The following is a 16634-nucleotide window of genomic DNA, read 5'->3' as shown; positions in this document are numbered from 1 at the left end:
ATGATAGTAAAGTGGAGTAAAGTGGATAGTAAAGTAATGATAGTAGAGTGGAGTAAAGTGGATAGTAAAGTAATGATAGTAAAGTGGAGTAAAGTGGATAGTAAAGTAATGATAGTAGAGTGGAGTAACGTGGATAGTAAAGTAATGATAGTAAAGTGGAGTAAAGTGGATAGTAAAGTAATGATATTAGAGTGGAGTAACGTGGATAGTAAAGTAATGATAGTAAAGTGGAGTAAAGTGGATAGTAAAGTAATGATAGTAAAGTGGATAGTAAAGTAATGATAGTAAAGTGGAGTAAAGTGGATAGTAAAGTAATGATAGTAAAGTGGCATAAAGTAGATAGTAAAGTAATGATAGTAAAGTGGAGTAAAATGGATAGTAAAGTAATGATAGTAAAGTGCAGTAAAATGGATAGTAAAGTAATGATAGTAAAGTAATGATAGTAAAGTGGATAGTAAAGTAATGATAGTAAAGTGGAGTAAAGTGGATAGTAAAGTAATGATAGTAAAGTGGCATAAAGTAGATAGTAAAGTAATGATAGTAAAGTGGAGTAAAATGGATAGTAAAGTAATGATAGTAAAGTGCAGTAAAATGGATAGTAAAGTAATGATAGTAAAGTGGAGTAAAGTGGATGGTAAAGTAATGATAGTAGAGTGAGTGGTGTGCCTACCTTCAGAGGAGCACTGAGGCTCTGGATCTGGATGTGACACTTGCTGGGGGAGTACCAGCTGCTGATAGACAGGTAGCTGGGGAGGTACTGGTCTCCAGCCGGACGGCCATCTATAGCTGTCACCTTGGTCTGGGGCACAACACCACAGGATTTAACCCAGCAATACACTCCACTCTCTAGACTATGACATCAAACAAAATCCTGATTGCACCTAACAGCCTCAGCCCACTAAGCTTAGCTGATAATTTGTTCAACTTTGTTGACTAGCACCTGTTTACAAACATTTTAACGGACATTTCACTGCATCTTCATTTCACATTTCTCTGTTCTCGCAAATCATAACCAAGATTCCAGCGCTCGGTTTTATGAAAAGCTCTGACTTGCCTAGTTAAATAAAGGTTAAATAAATCAATAAAAAATTATGAGAAGCTAACTAAGCCCTAACCATGTTCATTTACACCTCTCTCTCCCTCAAACTCTCCATCTCTAAGGTCTACTGACCTCCAGCCAGACGTATTGGGCAGCAGTGGGGATGGAGGGGATCTCGAATGTTGCCTGGCCGTCCCTAGACGTCAGCTCGCTGGTGTACACGTTGTCCTTAGGGGTCAGCTCCGCCTTCACACGCACCCGCACCCCATCCGCTGGGCTACCGTCAGGATAGGTTACCTCTACCTGGTGGACAGAAGGACAGGGTGGACAGACAGTCAGGTCTCTCGCATGGAGACGCATAAGTGAACCCAAGTCTTGTACAGTCCAGCTTCCCTTGATAGAGGCCATGTGAAGTCAGTGGTATGAATACCTTTGGCTGTCTCTTACCTTTCCCTTGTAGGGCAGACCAGGCTTGAACTGTTTACGAGTGTCCTTTGAGTATTTGATGTCGATACGCTGCTTGTGAACTGGGGTGGAATCATCGAACATGGTCTGCCTCCCTCCGTCCACGCTGGTCACTGACACCCACATGCTCACCGTGCCCCGGAAGTGATCAGCCACATCCAGGGGCATCATGTCTTTGACACACAAGCTGAAGGATGCTGAGCCTTTGATCTAATAATAGTGGATGAAACAGACAGACTTAAATATCTTAAATTAATCCTAAAAAGGGGAAACTCAGCAGATTTGAATGTGATTCCATTTTTCTGTTTTAGATTATTCAACACTAGAGCTGGGTTGACTCACCTCCATGGTCTTGACCACAGGATGGCCCACCTCATGTCGGTAGTACCCAACTCCATTCACAGTCATGTTCAGTGTCATCTTCCCGGTCACAGGCTTCCCAAAGGTATACCTAAAGAGAGAAAAGTCATTTGTGTTCAAACAGGAGTAGAGCTGCTACTTTGCCTCTCTAATGCTCAAAGAACAGTATGTGTTAGAGCATCACATTAGGATGAGGTGAATCCTGTGAGTTAGTCACTCACCTGGCCTTCACGGTGGCCTGTTCACACATGTTCAGGTCCCGGATGTACCGTGGAGGGTCTATCACCAGCTCAAACTTGGGCATCACTGTGTGGAGTAGAGGAAGAGGTAGATGGGTCCACAACATGGTTATACAGTCCCAGTTCAAACCTATAAATACCACCTCAAACAGAAGGGTCTTTGAACATACACTACATGACCAGAAGTATGTGGACACCTGCTCGTTGAACATCTCATTCCAAAATCCTGGGCATTAGTATGGAGTTGGTCCATGGTTCGGGCTAGGCCCCTTAGTTCCAGTGAAGGAAAACTTAACGCTGCAACATACAATGACATTCTAGACAATTCTGTGCCTCCAACTTTGTGGCAACAGTTTGGGGAATGCCCTTTCCTGTTGAGCATGACAATGTCCCTGTGCACAAAGCAAGGTCCGTACAGAAATGGTTTGTCGAGATCAGTGTGGAAGAACTTGACTCGCATGCACAGAGCCCTGACCTCAACCCCATCGAACACCTTTGGGATGAATTGGAACGTTGACTGAAAGCCAGGCCTAATCGCCCAACATCTGTGCCCGACCTCACTAATGCATCGTGACTGAATGGAACCAAGTCCCCGCAGCAATGTTCCAACATCTAGTGGAAAGCCTACCCAGAAGAGTTGAGGCTGTTATAGCAGCAAAGGGGGGTCCAACTCCATATTAATGCCCATGATTCTGGAATGAGATTTTCGACGAGCAGGTGTCCATATACTTTTGGTCATGTAGTTTACCTTCTATGCTCACTTCGAGGAAAGCAAAACTGAAATATGCATGAGAGCACCAGCTGTTCCGGACGGCTGTGTGATCATGCTCTCCATAGCCGATGTGACTAAGACCTGTAAACAGGTTAACATTCACAAGGCCGCAGGGCGGCAGACAGATTGCCAAGACGCGTACTCAGAACATGCGCTGACCAGCTGGCAAGTGTCTTCATTGACATTTTCAACCTGCCCCTGACCCAGTCTGTAATACCTACATGTTTCAAGCAGACCACCATAGTCCCTGTGCCCAAGAATGCCTAGGTAACCTGTCTAAATGACTATCGCCCCATAGCACTCACATCTGTAACCATGAAATGCTTTAAAAGGCTGGTCATGGCTCAGATCAACACCATCATCCAAGATACCTTGGACCCACTCCAATTCGCATAACACCCCAACAGACCCACAGATGACACAATCTCTGTTGCACTCCACTTTCCTACCTCTACAAAAGGAACACCTATGTGAGAATGCTGTTCATTGACTACAGCTCAGTGTTCAACACCATAGCTCCCTCCAAGCTCATCACTAAACTAAAGACCGTGAGATTAAAAACCTTCTGCAACTGGATCCTGGACTTCCTGACGGGCCGGTGGCGAGGGTAGGCAACAACACATCCACCACGCTGACCCTTAACACTGGGGCCCTTCAGGGGTGCATACTTAGTCCCTTCCTGTACTCCTTGTTGCCACATGACTTTGTTGTCGCGCACGACTACAACACCATCGTTAAGTTGGCCAATGACACGACGGTGGTTGGAGTGATCACCGACAACAATGAGACAGCCTACAGGGAGGAGGTCAGAGACCTGGCAGTGTGGTGCCAGGACAACAACCTCTTCCTCAACGTCAGCAAGACAAAGGGGATGATCGTGGACGAAAGGAAACCAAGGGCCGAGCATGCCCCCATTCACATCGACAGGGCTGTAGTGGAGCGGGTTGAGAGCTTCAAATTTCTCGGTGTCCACATCACTAAGGACCTATCATGGTTCAAACACACCAACACAGTCGTGAAGAGGGCACAACAGTTAATCAAAATGGCTACCCGGTCTATGTGCATTGACCCGCTATTCTTGCACTGGCTCTATGCACACACATACTACACTGACACTCCAACACACACACACACACACACACACACACACACACACACACACACACACACACACACACACACACACACACACACACTACATACGCTCACACACACAAAACACACACACACACGCATATTGACGCCACACAAACACACTCACATATAGACACAAACGCTGTTGCAGCTGCTACCTAATAGCCTAGATGTACCTACATGTACATATTACCTCCACTACCTCGTACCTTTGCACATTGACTCAGTACCGGTATTCCTTGTATATAGCCTCCCTATTGTTATTTTATTGTGTTACTATTTCCTTTTTCTTGTTATTTGCGAGAAAAAAAATGCATTCTTTCATTTAAACTCTGCATTGTTGGGAAAGAGCTCGTAACTAAGCATTTCACGGTAAAGTCTAGACCTGTTGTATTCGGAGCATGCAACAAATAAAATTTTGTTTGATTTGATAAATGGTCACTTTCAGGTAGCAAGTAGCAACTCACCATACTTCTGCACTTCAAAGGACTTGTTGTAGGTGTGCCCCTGCACTTCTACAAAGATGAACCACTCTCCAAACACGGGCTGGTCTGAGAGAGGGAAACTCATGTTGATGACCCCTGAGGAGAGAAGCAGGGGTCAAAAAAGATCAACGCCACATGAACTACAGCAGTCACTACACAGTAGATGATGATAATGATGACATAGGGAGTTTCTCACCACAGCAGAGGGGTTTAAGCCCTTTCCACTGGACCATCCGAGACCCTCTTGGGTCCTGCAACCCAGAGTATGAATACACAGTTGATCGAGAGATTCTACTTTCATCAAAGTATGCATTACTCTGTTTCTCCCTACCTGAAAGATGTGAACTTACATAAGTACTCATGAGTAAAGTTATGTAAGGGTTATGCTAATAAATATATTGGGGGTAACCCCTGCGTGATGAAATCCTACAGTAAGCTACTTCTTACATACACTGACCTGGCTCTGACTCAAGGGGAAAAACTAACACTAACGGCTGTCAATCAGTTAATTTCAGCCACTCGCACAGACACTTCCCTGACCAAGAGGGGCACGGGACTGCAGGCTGCAGGTGACAGAATAACACAAACAGCTACACAGTTTCTTAGTCACTGAGCTGAGGCCGTTTCCAGAGCTTGCTCAGACATTTTAACACCAAGCAGCATTTTTGCCCAGAAAAGATACCGCAGACAGAGCACAAGAGGGTGTGAGAGGGACAGAGAGAGATTGAGAAGAGAGAGAGATGGAGAAGAGATAGAGAGGAGGTGTACAGCATTAGCTGGGCAAGATGTAAGGGCCAGGCTGGAGCTCAAAGCCCAGGCCTGTTATCAAATTGAGCCCTTCCCTGCCCTGTAATCTCCTGCCTGGGGTTGGGAGACTAAACCCCCAATGTCCTGTGGCCCTCCCTCTAGGTCCGGGTGGTCCCTCCCTCCACTTACCAAAACGTAGGCCTCAATCTACAACCAGGAGAAGAAGAAGAGTAAAAAAAAAATGAGTCAAGGACAGCACAAACATTAGACAAACTGCACAGCCACATGGCAAAATATCTCCACCTCCTCCCGCCTCTCCAACAATCATCCATCTGTGAGTGCGAGCGTTGGCCTTTGCCAGCAGCAGACCTTTATAGCTCCAGCCATCAATAAACACACTGTCTACACAGCGGCAACTATATATTTGGAGCCATTTCTAAAAAATTGTAGCAGAAATGGCAAGGTTTGTGACGGTAAATAGGTTACTGTACATTTAGTGTGCATTCAGGCTCAGGCCAGGTTCCCCCCACTTCACTACCCTCTGACAGAATGTTGGAAAAATAGGTGTGTGAAAACTAGCTTGATGCCACCCTTCATTTAAAGCCATAACACATCAAAGGAGAGGAGGCCAGCTGCCTGGAATCAAGGCCCACTGATAAACATTAGGTCAACACACCTGATTCTCATATTTCATATCCCATTCATTTCCTGTAAGTGGGTGTGATGTCTTGGCTTTGATGTGAGAGACTGGGTGCATTACCTTGTCATTGACCGGCCTCAGATCCGGAGTGACAGAGTACACATTGATGAGCACTGGATTGAGAGAGGCAAAGATTATTACCCATTTCAATGCATTTCTAATGTAGAGTGCAATAAACAATCCATGTCATGTCATTAGCTTTCTCCTGGGCTGCTATTAAGACTGGCTTCCTTCAACACACAATGGCCGATGAATAAATCTATCTACAGTAGAGGTTTATGAGTAGGACAATGGCTGCTACTGGAAGGGCCTGGAAGGCTGAGACCTTTGTGTTTGGGCTTGTAGACTGGCTTATCCGTCTGGATGAAGACGGCTGTGCCCTTGCTGTCCACAGTGACAGTGGTGTAGTTGTGGAAGATATACCCCCGCTCAGTGATGTGGCGATTCCCCCACACCTTCAAATGGGCCTGACCTCTCAGACCACGAGGGACCTGAAACCAGGAAGGGCACATATATCTTCAGGATGCGGTACCTAACACAACACCACACAGACCCGTGTCAAACCCCTTGCTAAAGTGCCTAGCAACCACAGTGGACAATACGAGACTATATTTGATAAAGACAGGGGTGGGGGTTAGAGGAGTGGAGGAATCAAGTCGTGAATGTTGGATTGATCCATTCCAGCCTTTGGGGCCTGCAGACCCTTACATGCACATCAACAGCTGTTGCATATTATATTTGAGGCTATTACCTTATTCCAAATGAATGTGCAAAAAGGCAGATGTTCACATACAAATTCTGTTAGTTTTGTTTTGCATGTCATCTGTGGAATATGGACAAACTGACTGGGATCTCACTACTGTGCAGCTGGAGCCACAACCATTTTACACTCTTGAAACAACAATTATGTTTTTATTCACAACACTACACAACAAAGATAAAAATCAATTAACAAACGATAGACAGAAATGCCATTAAACACAATGACGTCGCTCTCACCTTTAATTTGATTGTGCCTTTGTCTGAAATGGAAAAAAATGAATAAAATCACACAAAACAAGGCAAAATATTCAGATCAAAATGATTTGAGTTCTTGTGATTGTGTGGTTTGATCAAGGAACATTAACTTGTGTCAGCACCGGGCCTTGAGTGCCACAGTGTATACTGGTTTCCGTCCTTGCAGTTTACAGTAATCAAGAACCATAGTTATATACTGCCTAGTTAAACCTTTGATACATCACAATAAACAGTTCTGTTGAATCTCTGGCTAATCAAGGGGTTGTCACTAGTTACCACAGCCACAGATGAATAATTATGGCTAAACCCCACCTATTTCTACAATTTCTATTAATAGAATCGGATTTTAAACCAAACCATAACCACACTGCATACCTTATGTCTAACCCTGAAAAGGAAACATCATGAATTTTTACGATAAAGCCAATTTTGACTTTATGACTGTCGTAACTAGTGACAACCCAATCAAGGATATCAATTAATTGCCAGAGTAAAGAAAGACCAGTGGAACTGGAGTGATGCACTCTCTGCAGGAGATACAGCTGCAGGCTCTTTCAATGAAGCGCTGAAGTCCCATCTATTTGTACTGCTGTCAAACAAATCCCACATAGATACACAATAGCCTGGTTAGACAAGCCAGGCTTAACAATAAACCCCATACCAAAAGCGACATCCGTTAAGGGCCCTGTGAGGTCAGAATATACACTGCACCCGACAGGTCAATCAGCCTCATGCTGTGTGTTCCCCTGTAAGTGTGTGTGCACTCTCAGTGTAAGAAATGGTGGTGTGTGCTCCTATGTTAGCTTGTGTGTGGGGGGGGGGGGGGGGGGGGGGTCCTCACCTAGCACTGTGCCATGGCTGTACGCCACTGTCTCACCCTTCACAGAGAGCTGGACCTGGACGTGCGTCTCCTCCACAGCGTTGAAGATTGTGACACTCAAGGCCTCCTCCACACCAGCGCGGAACACTGAGGGAGCAGCGATTAGGTAACCCCTAGTGTCCAGGAATGAGAGGGGTGTTGGTCAACAGACAGTGCATCATAGAAACTTTCAGCCAGGGGTTCACAAATTTGGTGTTTGCTGTTTTTTTTTCATTTTCTGATAGGTAGATCATTCTTATTCCAGTATGCTTCGAGCAAGCAGCAACACCCAATATCAACACACCATCGGCCCCAACTTCACCCTCCTCCTGGCCTCCAAATATGGCTGTTTATGATGTTACACAAGACAGTATCGATATACACACACACACGCACACACAGAGTCCTCAAGGGATTTGCAAAGTGAGATCAGGTTAAATTGCGAGGATAGTAGGGACACAGTACCTGTCAGCCAAAAGAGCTCTGCTCTAGTGTTCTCGTTGGGTGGTCTGGCACCACTTCTGATGTAACCTAGTTGTTTTTTAAACATAATGACCAAGATTAAAAACAGTCAACTCTGACATTTAGTCGAGGGAAGACGGCTGTCAGAAGGGTCGGAGGCCAAAGGTCATCCGCAGAAGCACATAAAACATTCTGAAAGTACAATTACATTTTTACCACTGGTTGGCAGAGGACCACCGTAAATGAGAGCGGCGCAAGGGGTTCACTGGCAGTTTTTAAAGAGTTCCAGAAGTTCACTGACCTTTGTTTGGAGGCATACTAAGGTTCCATATGGAACTTTAATCAAACTATTACATGACTGTTACTACTGCATTATTACATGCTTATTTCCCTTTTTTCACAAGTTAAAATTAACAAAAACATTTTCAAAAAGTAATCTGTGTCATTCAGGTGTGATAGTTTGTTTTCCAGACATGGGAGCTCCCATTTTAAACTTTCCTCAAGATCAACCAAATTAGAATGAGCATTGAATCCACCAACCCAATTGCATGTCTTAGTATCAGATCAGGTGGTTAACATTACAGTGCTTGGGGGCCAGAGGCAATCTAAGTCACACAGAGTCATGAGAAAATCCCTTGGAAAATGGGGCTTTGGGAATAGAAAGATAATAGGAGGAAATTGACTCTCAGTGTTTGATCTGCAGCAAGTTCAAGCAGCTTTTTGATAAGCTTGCGTCAGGTGCTGAGGACCATGCTTATTTTAATGATGCATTGAACGTCACAGTGGTTTCTGCATGCCTCCTCAGAGCTCAGTCTCAAGTGCTTGAGGACTGACGTTCTTTTGTTAGGAAAGCTGGTATTAGTCCCATAGCGATCTCAATGGTGTGGTGGGCTGGGCTCCCCTCTGGAGCATTTGGCAGCACAGCTTGTAACCCTTTGAAATTATTAACACAGCAGACTTCTCCACAGTTAGTCTCTGGAATACTGTTGACAGCAGCCCGACAGATAGCATCCTTAGGGCCTCTTCACACTACATCACTTTGACAGCACAAACTAGGTCCAGGAGAGATATGTGTGTAGTGTAAAGAGACGGATCTAGATTCAAATCTCTATTTAAAAGATGTCTCCCACATTACAGTGCATTTGAAAAGTATTTAGACCCCTTGACTTTTTCCGCATTTTGTTACGTTTACAGCCTTAATAAATGTTTCCCTCATCAATCTACACACAATACCCAATAATGATAAAGCAAAAAAAGGTTTTTGGAAATGTTTGCTAATTTATTACAAATAAAAAACCGAATACTTTATTTACATAAGAATTCAGACCCTTTGCTATGAGACTCAAAATTGAGCTCCGGTGCATCCTGTTCCCATTAACCATCCTTGAGATGTTTCTACAACTGGATTGGAGTCCACCTGTTGTAAATTCAATCGATTGGACATGATTTGGAAAGGCACACACCTGTCTATATAAAGTCCCAGAGTTGACAGTGCATGTCAGAGCAAAAACCAAGCCATGAGGTTGAAGGAATTGTCCGTAGAGCTCCGAGACAGGAATGTTTTGATGGCACAGATCTGGGCAAAGGTAGCAAAACATTTCAGCAGCATTGAAGGTCCCCAAGAACACAGTGGCCTCCATCATTCTTAAATGGAAGAAGTTTGGAACCACCAAGACTCTTCCTAGAGCAGGCCGTCAAGGCCAAACTAGGCAATAATGGTAGAAGGGCCTTGGTCAGGGAGGTGACCAAGCACCCGATGGTCACTGACAGAGCTCCAGAGATCCTCTGTGGAGATGGGAGAACCTTCCATAAGGACAACCATCTCTGCAGCAGTCCACCAATCAGGCCTTTATGGTAGAGTGGCCAGACGAAAGACACTCCTCAGAAAAAAGCACATGACAGCCCGCTTGGAGTTGCCAAAAGGCACCCAAAGACTCTCAGACCATGAGAAACAAGATTCTCTGTTCAGATGAAACCAAGATTGAACTCTTTGGCCTGAATACCAAGAGTCATGTCTGGAAGACACCTGGCACCATCCCTATGGTGAAGCATGGTGGTGGCAGCATCATGCTGTGGGGATGTTTTTTAGCAGCAGGGACTGAGAGACTAGTCAGGATTGAGGGAAAGATGAACGGAGCAAAGAACAGAGAGATCCTTGATGAAAATCTGCTCCAGAGTGCTCAGGTCCTCAGACTGGGGCAAAGGTTCACCTTCCAACAGGACAACGACCCTAAGCACACAGCCAAGACAACACAGGAGTGGCTTCGGGACAAGTCTCTGAATGTTCTTGAGTGGCCCAGCCAGAGCCCGAACTTGAACCCGATCGAACATCACTGGAGAGACATGAAAATAGCTGTGCAGCGACGCTCCCCATGCAACCTGACAGAGCTTGAGAGGATCTGCAGACAAGAATGGGAGAAACTCCCCAAATACAGGTGTGAGTCAGTGATGGCGCCAGAGGGGATGCTATTTTGTTTGTTTTTTCGCGTTGTTCGTAACTTCTTTTGTACATAATGTTGCTGCTACAATCTCTTAAAAACGAAAAGAGCTTCTGGACATCAGAACTGAGATTACTCCCCTCAGATTAGACTATGAGTTTTTCTTCAATGAGTCGGACGGGAGGGATATATTACAGACACCTGACCAGGTCCAGATCCCTGTCATAGGCTGGAGAAGAAAACTGAGATTTTGCGGAAAAAGACTGTACATACATACCCCAAACAGAAGCCATGGATTACAGGCAACAATTGCACTGAGCTAAAGGGTAGAGCTGCCGCTTTCAAGGAGCGGGACTCTAACCCGGAAGCTTATAAGAAATCCTGCTATGCCCTCTGACAAATCATCAAACAGGCAAAGCATCAATACAAGACTAAGATCGAATCGTACTACACCAGCTCTAACGCTCGTCGGATGTGGCAGGGCTTGCAAACTATAACAGATTGAAAAAGGGAGGCACAGACGAGAGTTGCCCAGTCACACGAGCCTACGAGGCGAGCTAAATAACTTCTATGCTCGCTTCGAGGCAAGTAACACTGAAACATGCATGACAGGTCAACATTCACAAGGCCGCAGGGCCAGACAGATTACCAGGACGTGTACTCCGAGCATGCACTGACCAACTAGCAAGTGTCTTCACTGACATTTTCAACCTCTCCCTGTCTGAGTCTGTAATATCAACATGTTTCAAGCAGATCACCATAGTCCCTGTGCCCAAGAACACTAAGGTAACCTGTATAAATGACTACCCACCCGTAGCACTCACGTCTGTAGCCACGAAATGCTTTGAAAGGCTGGTCATGGCTCACATCAACACCATCATCCCAGAAACCCTAGACCCACTCAAATTTGCATACCGCCCCCAACAGATCCACAGATAATGCAATCTCTATTGCACTCCACACTGCCCTTTCATACCTGGACAAAAGGAACACCTATGTGAGAATGCTATTCTTTGACTACAGCTCAGCATTCAACAACCTAGTGCCCTGAAAGCTCATCACTAAGCTAAGGACCCTGGGACTAAACACTTCCCTCTGCAACTGGATCCTGGACTTCCTGATGGGCCGCCCCCAGGTGGTAAGGGTAGGTAACAACACATCCGCCATGCTGATCCTTAACACAGAGGCTCCTCAGGGGTGCATGCTCAGTCCCCTTCTGTACTCCCTGTTCACTCATGACTGCACGGCCAGGCACCACTCCAACACCATCATTAAGTTTGCTGTTGATACAACAATGGTAGGTCTGATCACCAACAACGATGAGATAGCCTATAGGGAGGTCAGAGACCTGTCCGTGTTACGTGATCAAGACAAAGGAGATGATTGTGAACTACAGAAAAAGGAGGACCGAGCATGCCCCCATTCTCACCGACAGGGCTGTAGTGGAGCAGGTTGAGAGCTTCAAGTTCCTTCCACATCACCAACAAACTAACATGGTCCAAACATATCAAGACAGTCGTGAATAGGGCACAACAAAACCTATTCCCTCTCAGGAGAATGAAAAGATTTGGAATGAAAAGATTTGGCATGGGTCCTCAGGTTTTACAGCTGTACCATCGAGAGCATCCTGATGGGCTGCATCACTGCCTGGTATGGCAACTGCTAGGCCTCCGACCGCAAGGCACTACAGAGGGTAGTGCGTATGGCCCAGTACATCACTGGTGCCAAGCTTCCTGCCATCCAGGACCCCTATACCAGACAGTGTCAGAGGAAGGCCCTAAAAATAATCAAAGACTCCAGCCACCCTAGTCATAGACTGTTCTCTCTGCTATCAAATGGCAAGTGGTACCGGAGCGCCAAGTCTAGGTCCAAGAGGTTTCTGAACAGCTTCTACACCCAAGCCATAAGACTCCTGAACAGCTAATCAAATGCCTACGCAGACTATTTTTATCCCTACCCCCAATTACCTGTATATAGCCCTGCTATTGTTATTTACTGCTGCTCTTTAATAATTTGTTATTCTTATCTCTTACCTTTTTTTTATTATATTTTTTTAGGTATTTTCTTAAAACTGCATTGTTGGTTAAGGGCTTGTAAGTAAGCATTTCACTGCAAGGTCTACCTGTTGTATTCGGCACAGGTGACAAATACAATTTGATTTGATTTGATTTGCTACGGTTGTATAGTCATATCCAAGAAGATTTGAGGTTGTAATCACTGCCAAAGGTGCTTCAACAAAGTACTGAGTAAAGGGTCTGAATATGAAATTTCATTAAATATATATATATATAAATTTGCTTAAATGTCTAAAAACCTGTTTTTGCTTTGTCATTATGGGGTATTGTGTGTAGATTGATGAGGGAAAAAACTATTTAATACATTTTAGAATACGTCTGTAATGTAACTAAATGTGGAAAAGTCAAGGGGTCTGAATATGTTCAGACCCCTACCTCCGGAAGTACTGTGGGTGACATATACACTACGTAGCCCCCTCTGAACGGAAGTGTAAAGTCAATGGTTCTCCCACACCTAATGATTTTATATATACACTAGATGACTGACAGGGGGCTCTATTTTGAAGCCAACACAGCTCCATCACGGCATTTCCCCAGCGTAAAAATATTTTGTAAACAAAAAGTCATTTTTAATGTCTACATTTGTTTTTTTCCATGTTTATTTTATTACAGACACATAATACAATCTTAAATTATATTATGTTAGGTAAACATAAACATAAAAAAATACATAAAAACATTTACCTTAAAGTAAAAGTACTAATGTTACTGTTCCACGGCAACAACAAAAATACTTATATACATGTCATTTTGTCCTTGAAACATTTCATTGAAATACTGTAGAATTAAATTCATTCCTATGGAGTCATTGAACATTGGTCCCTTTAATAATGTTTACTGTTTTACCCACTTTATATCTATATACTGTATTCTAGTCATGGATCATGCTATATAACTACTGCTTTTCGCAACTTTTCTATTCACATACTGTCTTAACTGTCCATACACACCATTCACATACATATGGTGCCTTCGGAAAGTATTTATACCCCTTGACTTTTTCCACATTTTGTTATGTTACAGCCTTATGTAACGTCTGCTTCCAACTCACACTCTCAAACACGTAGATCCAATGAACGCTGCTCACTCTCCAGATCCCAATCACCTGAATTCTGATCACCTGTTCACACACCTGTATGTCATTATCACACACCGTTTAGTTCAGTTAATTGCAAATCAAATCAAACTTTATTTGTCACATACACATGGTTAGCAGATGGTAATGCGAGCGTAGCGAAATGCTTGTGCTTCTAGTTCCGACAATGCAGTAATAACCAACGAGTAATCTAACCAAACAATTTCACAACAACTACCTTATACACACAAGTGTAAAGGGATGAAGAATATGTACATAAAGATATATGAATGAGTGATGGTACAGAATGGCATAGGCATGATGCAGTAGATGGTATCGAGTACAGTATATACATATGAGATGAGTAATGTAGGGTATGTAAACATTTAAAAGTGGCATTGTTTAAAGTGGCTAGTGATACATGTATTACATAAAGATGGCAAGACGCAGTAGATGGTATAGAGTACAGTATATACATATCAGATGAGTAATGTAGGGTATGTAAACATTATATTAAGTGGCATTGTTTAAAGTGGCTAGTGATAAATGTTTTACATTAATTTTTCCAATATTAAAGTGCCTGGAGTTGTCGGTATGTTGGCAGCAGCCATTCAATGTTAGTGGTGGCTGTTTAACAGTCTGATGGCCTTGAGATAGAAGCTGTTTATCAGTCTCTCGGTCCCTGCTTTGATGCACCTGTACTGACCTCGCCTTCTGGATGATAGCGGGGTAGACAGGCAGTGGCTCGGGTGGTTGTTGTTCTTGATGATGTTTATGGCCTTCCTGTGACATCGGGTGGTGTAGGTGTACTGGAGGGCAGGTAGTTTGCCCCCAGTGATGCGTTGTGCAGACCTCACTACCCTCTGGAGAACCTTACGGTTGTGGGCGGAGCAGTTGCCGTACCAGGCGGTGATACAGCCCGCCAGGATGCTCTCGATTGTGCATCTGTAAAGGTTTGTGAGTGCTTTTGGTGACAAGCCAAATATCTTCAGCCTCTTCAGCGCTGCTGCGCCTTCTTCACCACGCTGTCTGTGTGGGTGGACCAATTCAGTTTGTCCGTGATGTGTACGCCGAGGAACTTAAAAATTACTACCCACTCCACTACTGTCCCGTCGATGTGGATAGGGGGGTGCTCCCTCTGCTGCTTCCTGTTTCCTTGTTGACGTTGAGTGTGAGGTTATTTTCCTGACACCACACTCCGAGGGCCCTCACCTCCTCCCTGTCTCGTCGTTGTTGGTAATCAAGCCTACCACTGTAGTGTCGTTTGCAAACTTGATGATTGAGTTGGAGGCGTGCATGGCCACGCAGTCATGGGTGAACAGGGAGTACAGGAGAGGGCTCAGAACACACCCTTGTGGGGCCCCAGTGTTGAGGATCAGCGGGGTGGAGATGTTGTTACCTACCCTCACCACCTGGGGGCGGACCGTCAGGAAGTCCAGTACCCAGTTGCACAGGGCGGGTCGAGACGCAGGGTCTTTAGCTTGAACTATGGTGTTAAATGCGGAGCTGTAGTCGATGAACAGCATTCTCACATAGGTATTCCTCTTGTCCAGATGGGTTAGGGCAGTGTGCAGTGTGGTTGTGATTGCATCGTCTGTGGACCTATTGGGGCAGTAATCAAAATAGAGTGGGTCTAGGGTGTCAGGTAGGGTGGAGGTGATATGGTCCTTGACTAGTCTTTCAAAGCACTTCATTATGACGGAAGTGAGTGCTACGGGGCGGTAGTCGTTTAGCTCAGTTACCTTAGCTTTCTTGGGAACAGGAACAATGGTGGCCCTCTTGAAGCATGTGGGAACAGCATACTGGGATAAGGATTGATTGAATATGTCCGTAAACTCACCAGCCAGCTGGTCTGCGCATGCTCTGAGGACGCGGCTGGGGAAGCAGTCTGGGCCTGCAGCCTTGCGAGGGTTACCACGTTTAAATGTTTTACTCACGTCGCCTGCAGTGAAGGAGAGTCCGCAGGTTTTGGTAGCGGGCCGTGTCAGTGGCACTGTATTGTCCTCAAAGCGAGCAAATAAGTTGTTTAGTCTGTCTGGGAGCAAGACATCCTGGTCCACGACGGGGTTGGTTTTCTTTTTGTAATCCGTGATTGACTGTAAACCCTGCCACATACCTCTTGTGTCTGAGCTGTTCACCCCATCATTGTGAGGTATTGTTTGTTTTGTGACACACTTCTTTTCGGAGCTCTGTTTTTCCGGTAATTTAATCCTCCCGTGTATGACTTTTTACCTGCCTCACTAATGACGTTTTTTGCCTTTTCCCTGACTGTACTTTAGCCTATTGGATTTCCTGTTATCAACCTATTTCCTGATCTCCCGGACGACGTTACTAACCTTTCCTTGCCTGTACTGTTGCCTTTTTGGACCTCCTGTGTATGACCTTCTACCTGCCCCTGGACCCAGCTACCTGCCTCCTCCTGTGGTCCTGTACAAATAAACACCTGCTGCGTCGCACACCTGTATTTGGGGAGTTTCTCACATTCTTCTCTGCAGTTCCTTTCAAGCTTTGTCAGGTTGGATGGGGAGCCTGCGCTTAGGGTCGTTGTTCTGTTGGAAGGTGAACCTTCACCCCAGTCTGAAGTCCTGAGTGCTCTGGAGCAGGTTTTCATCAAGGATCTCTCTGTTCTTTGCTCCGTTCATCTTTGCCTTGATCCTGACTAATCTCCCAGTCCCTGTCACTGAAAAACATCCCCACAGCATGATGCTGCCACCACCATGCTTCAGGGATGGTGCCAGGTTTTCTCCAGACGTGACGCTTGGCATTT

At 44.9% G+C, this 16634-nt stretch overlaps 1 protein-coding gene across 1 annotated transcript in view; it reads right to left on the bottom strand.

Annotated features, from left to right (window-relative positions):
• The window catches only part of LOC110522753 (C3 and PZP-like alpha-2-macroglobulin domain-containing protein 8), a 65010-nt gene that overhangs the window by 45537 nt on the left and 2839 nt on the right, over positions 1 to 16634 (bottom strand). The window contains exons 2-13 of the mRNA XM_036969132.1: positions 7800 to 7951; positions 6941 to 6963; positions 6267 to 6432; positions 6002 to 6054; positions 5431 to 5448; positions 4691 to 4745; positions 4477 to 4590; positions 2086 to 2170; positions 1847 to 1955; positions 1487 to 1714; positions 1172 to 1342; positions 671 to 799 (exon numbers count right to left, since the gene is read on the bottom strand). Coding sequence (XP_036825027.1) covers positions 671 to 799; positions 1172 to 1342; positions 1487 to 1714; positions 1847 to 1955; positions 2086 to 2170; positions 4477 to 4590; positions 4691 to 4745; positions 5431 to 5448; positions 6002 to 6054; positions 6267 to 6432; positions 6941 to 6963; positions 7800 to 7951 — 1303 coding nt within the window. The remainder of the gene's footprint in view (positions 1 to 670; positions 800 to 1171; positions 1343 to 1486; positions 1715 to 1846; positions 1956 to 2085; positions 2171 to 4476; positions 4591 to 4690; positions 4746 to 5430; positions 5449 to 6001; positions 6055 to 6266; positions 6433 to 6940; positions 6964 to 7799; positions 7952 to 16634) is intronic.

Source organism: Oncorhynchus mykiss, chromosome 30, assembly GCF_013265735.2.
Source record: "Oncorhynchus mykiss isolate Arlee chromosome 30, USDA_OmykA_1.1, whole genome shotgun sequence".
NCBI lineage: Eukaryota > Metazoa > Chordata > Actinopteri > Salmoniformes > Salmonidae > Oncorhynchus > Oncorhynchus mykiss.
The sequence above is the reverse complement of the archived record's forward strand: the minus strand, read 5'-3'. Positions and strand labels throughout refer to the sequence as shown.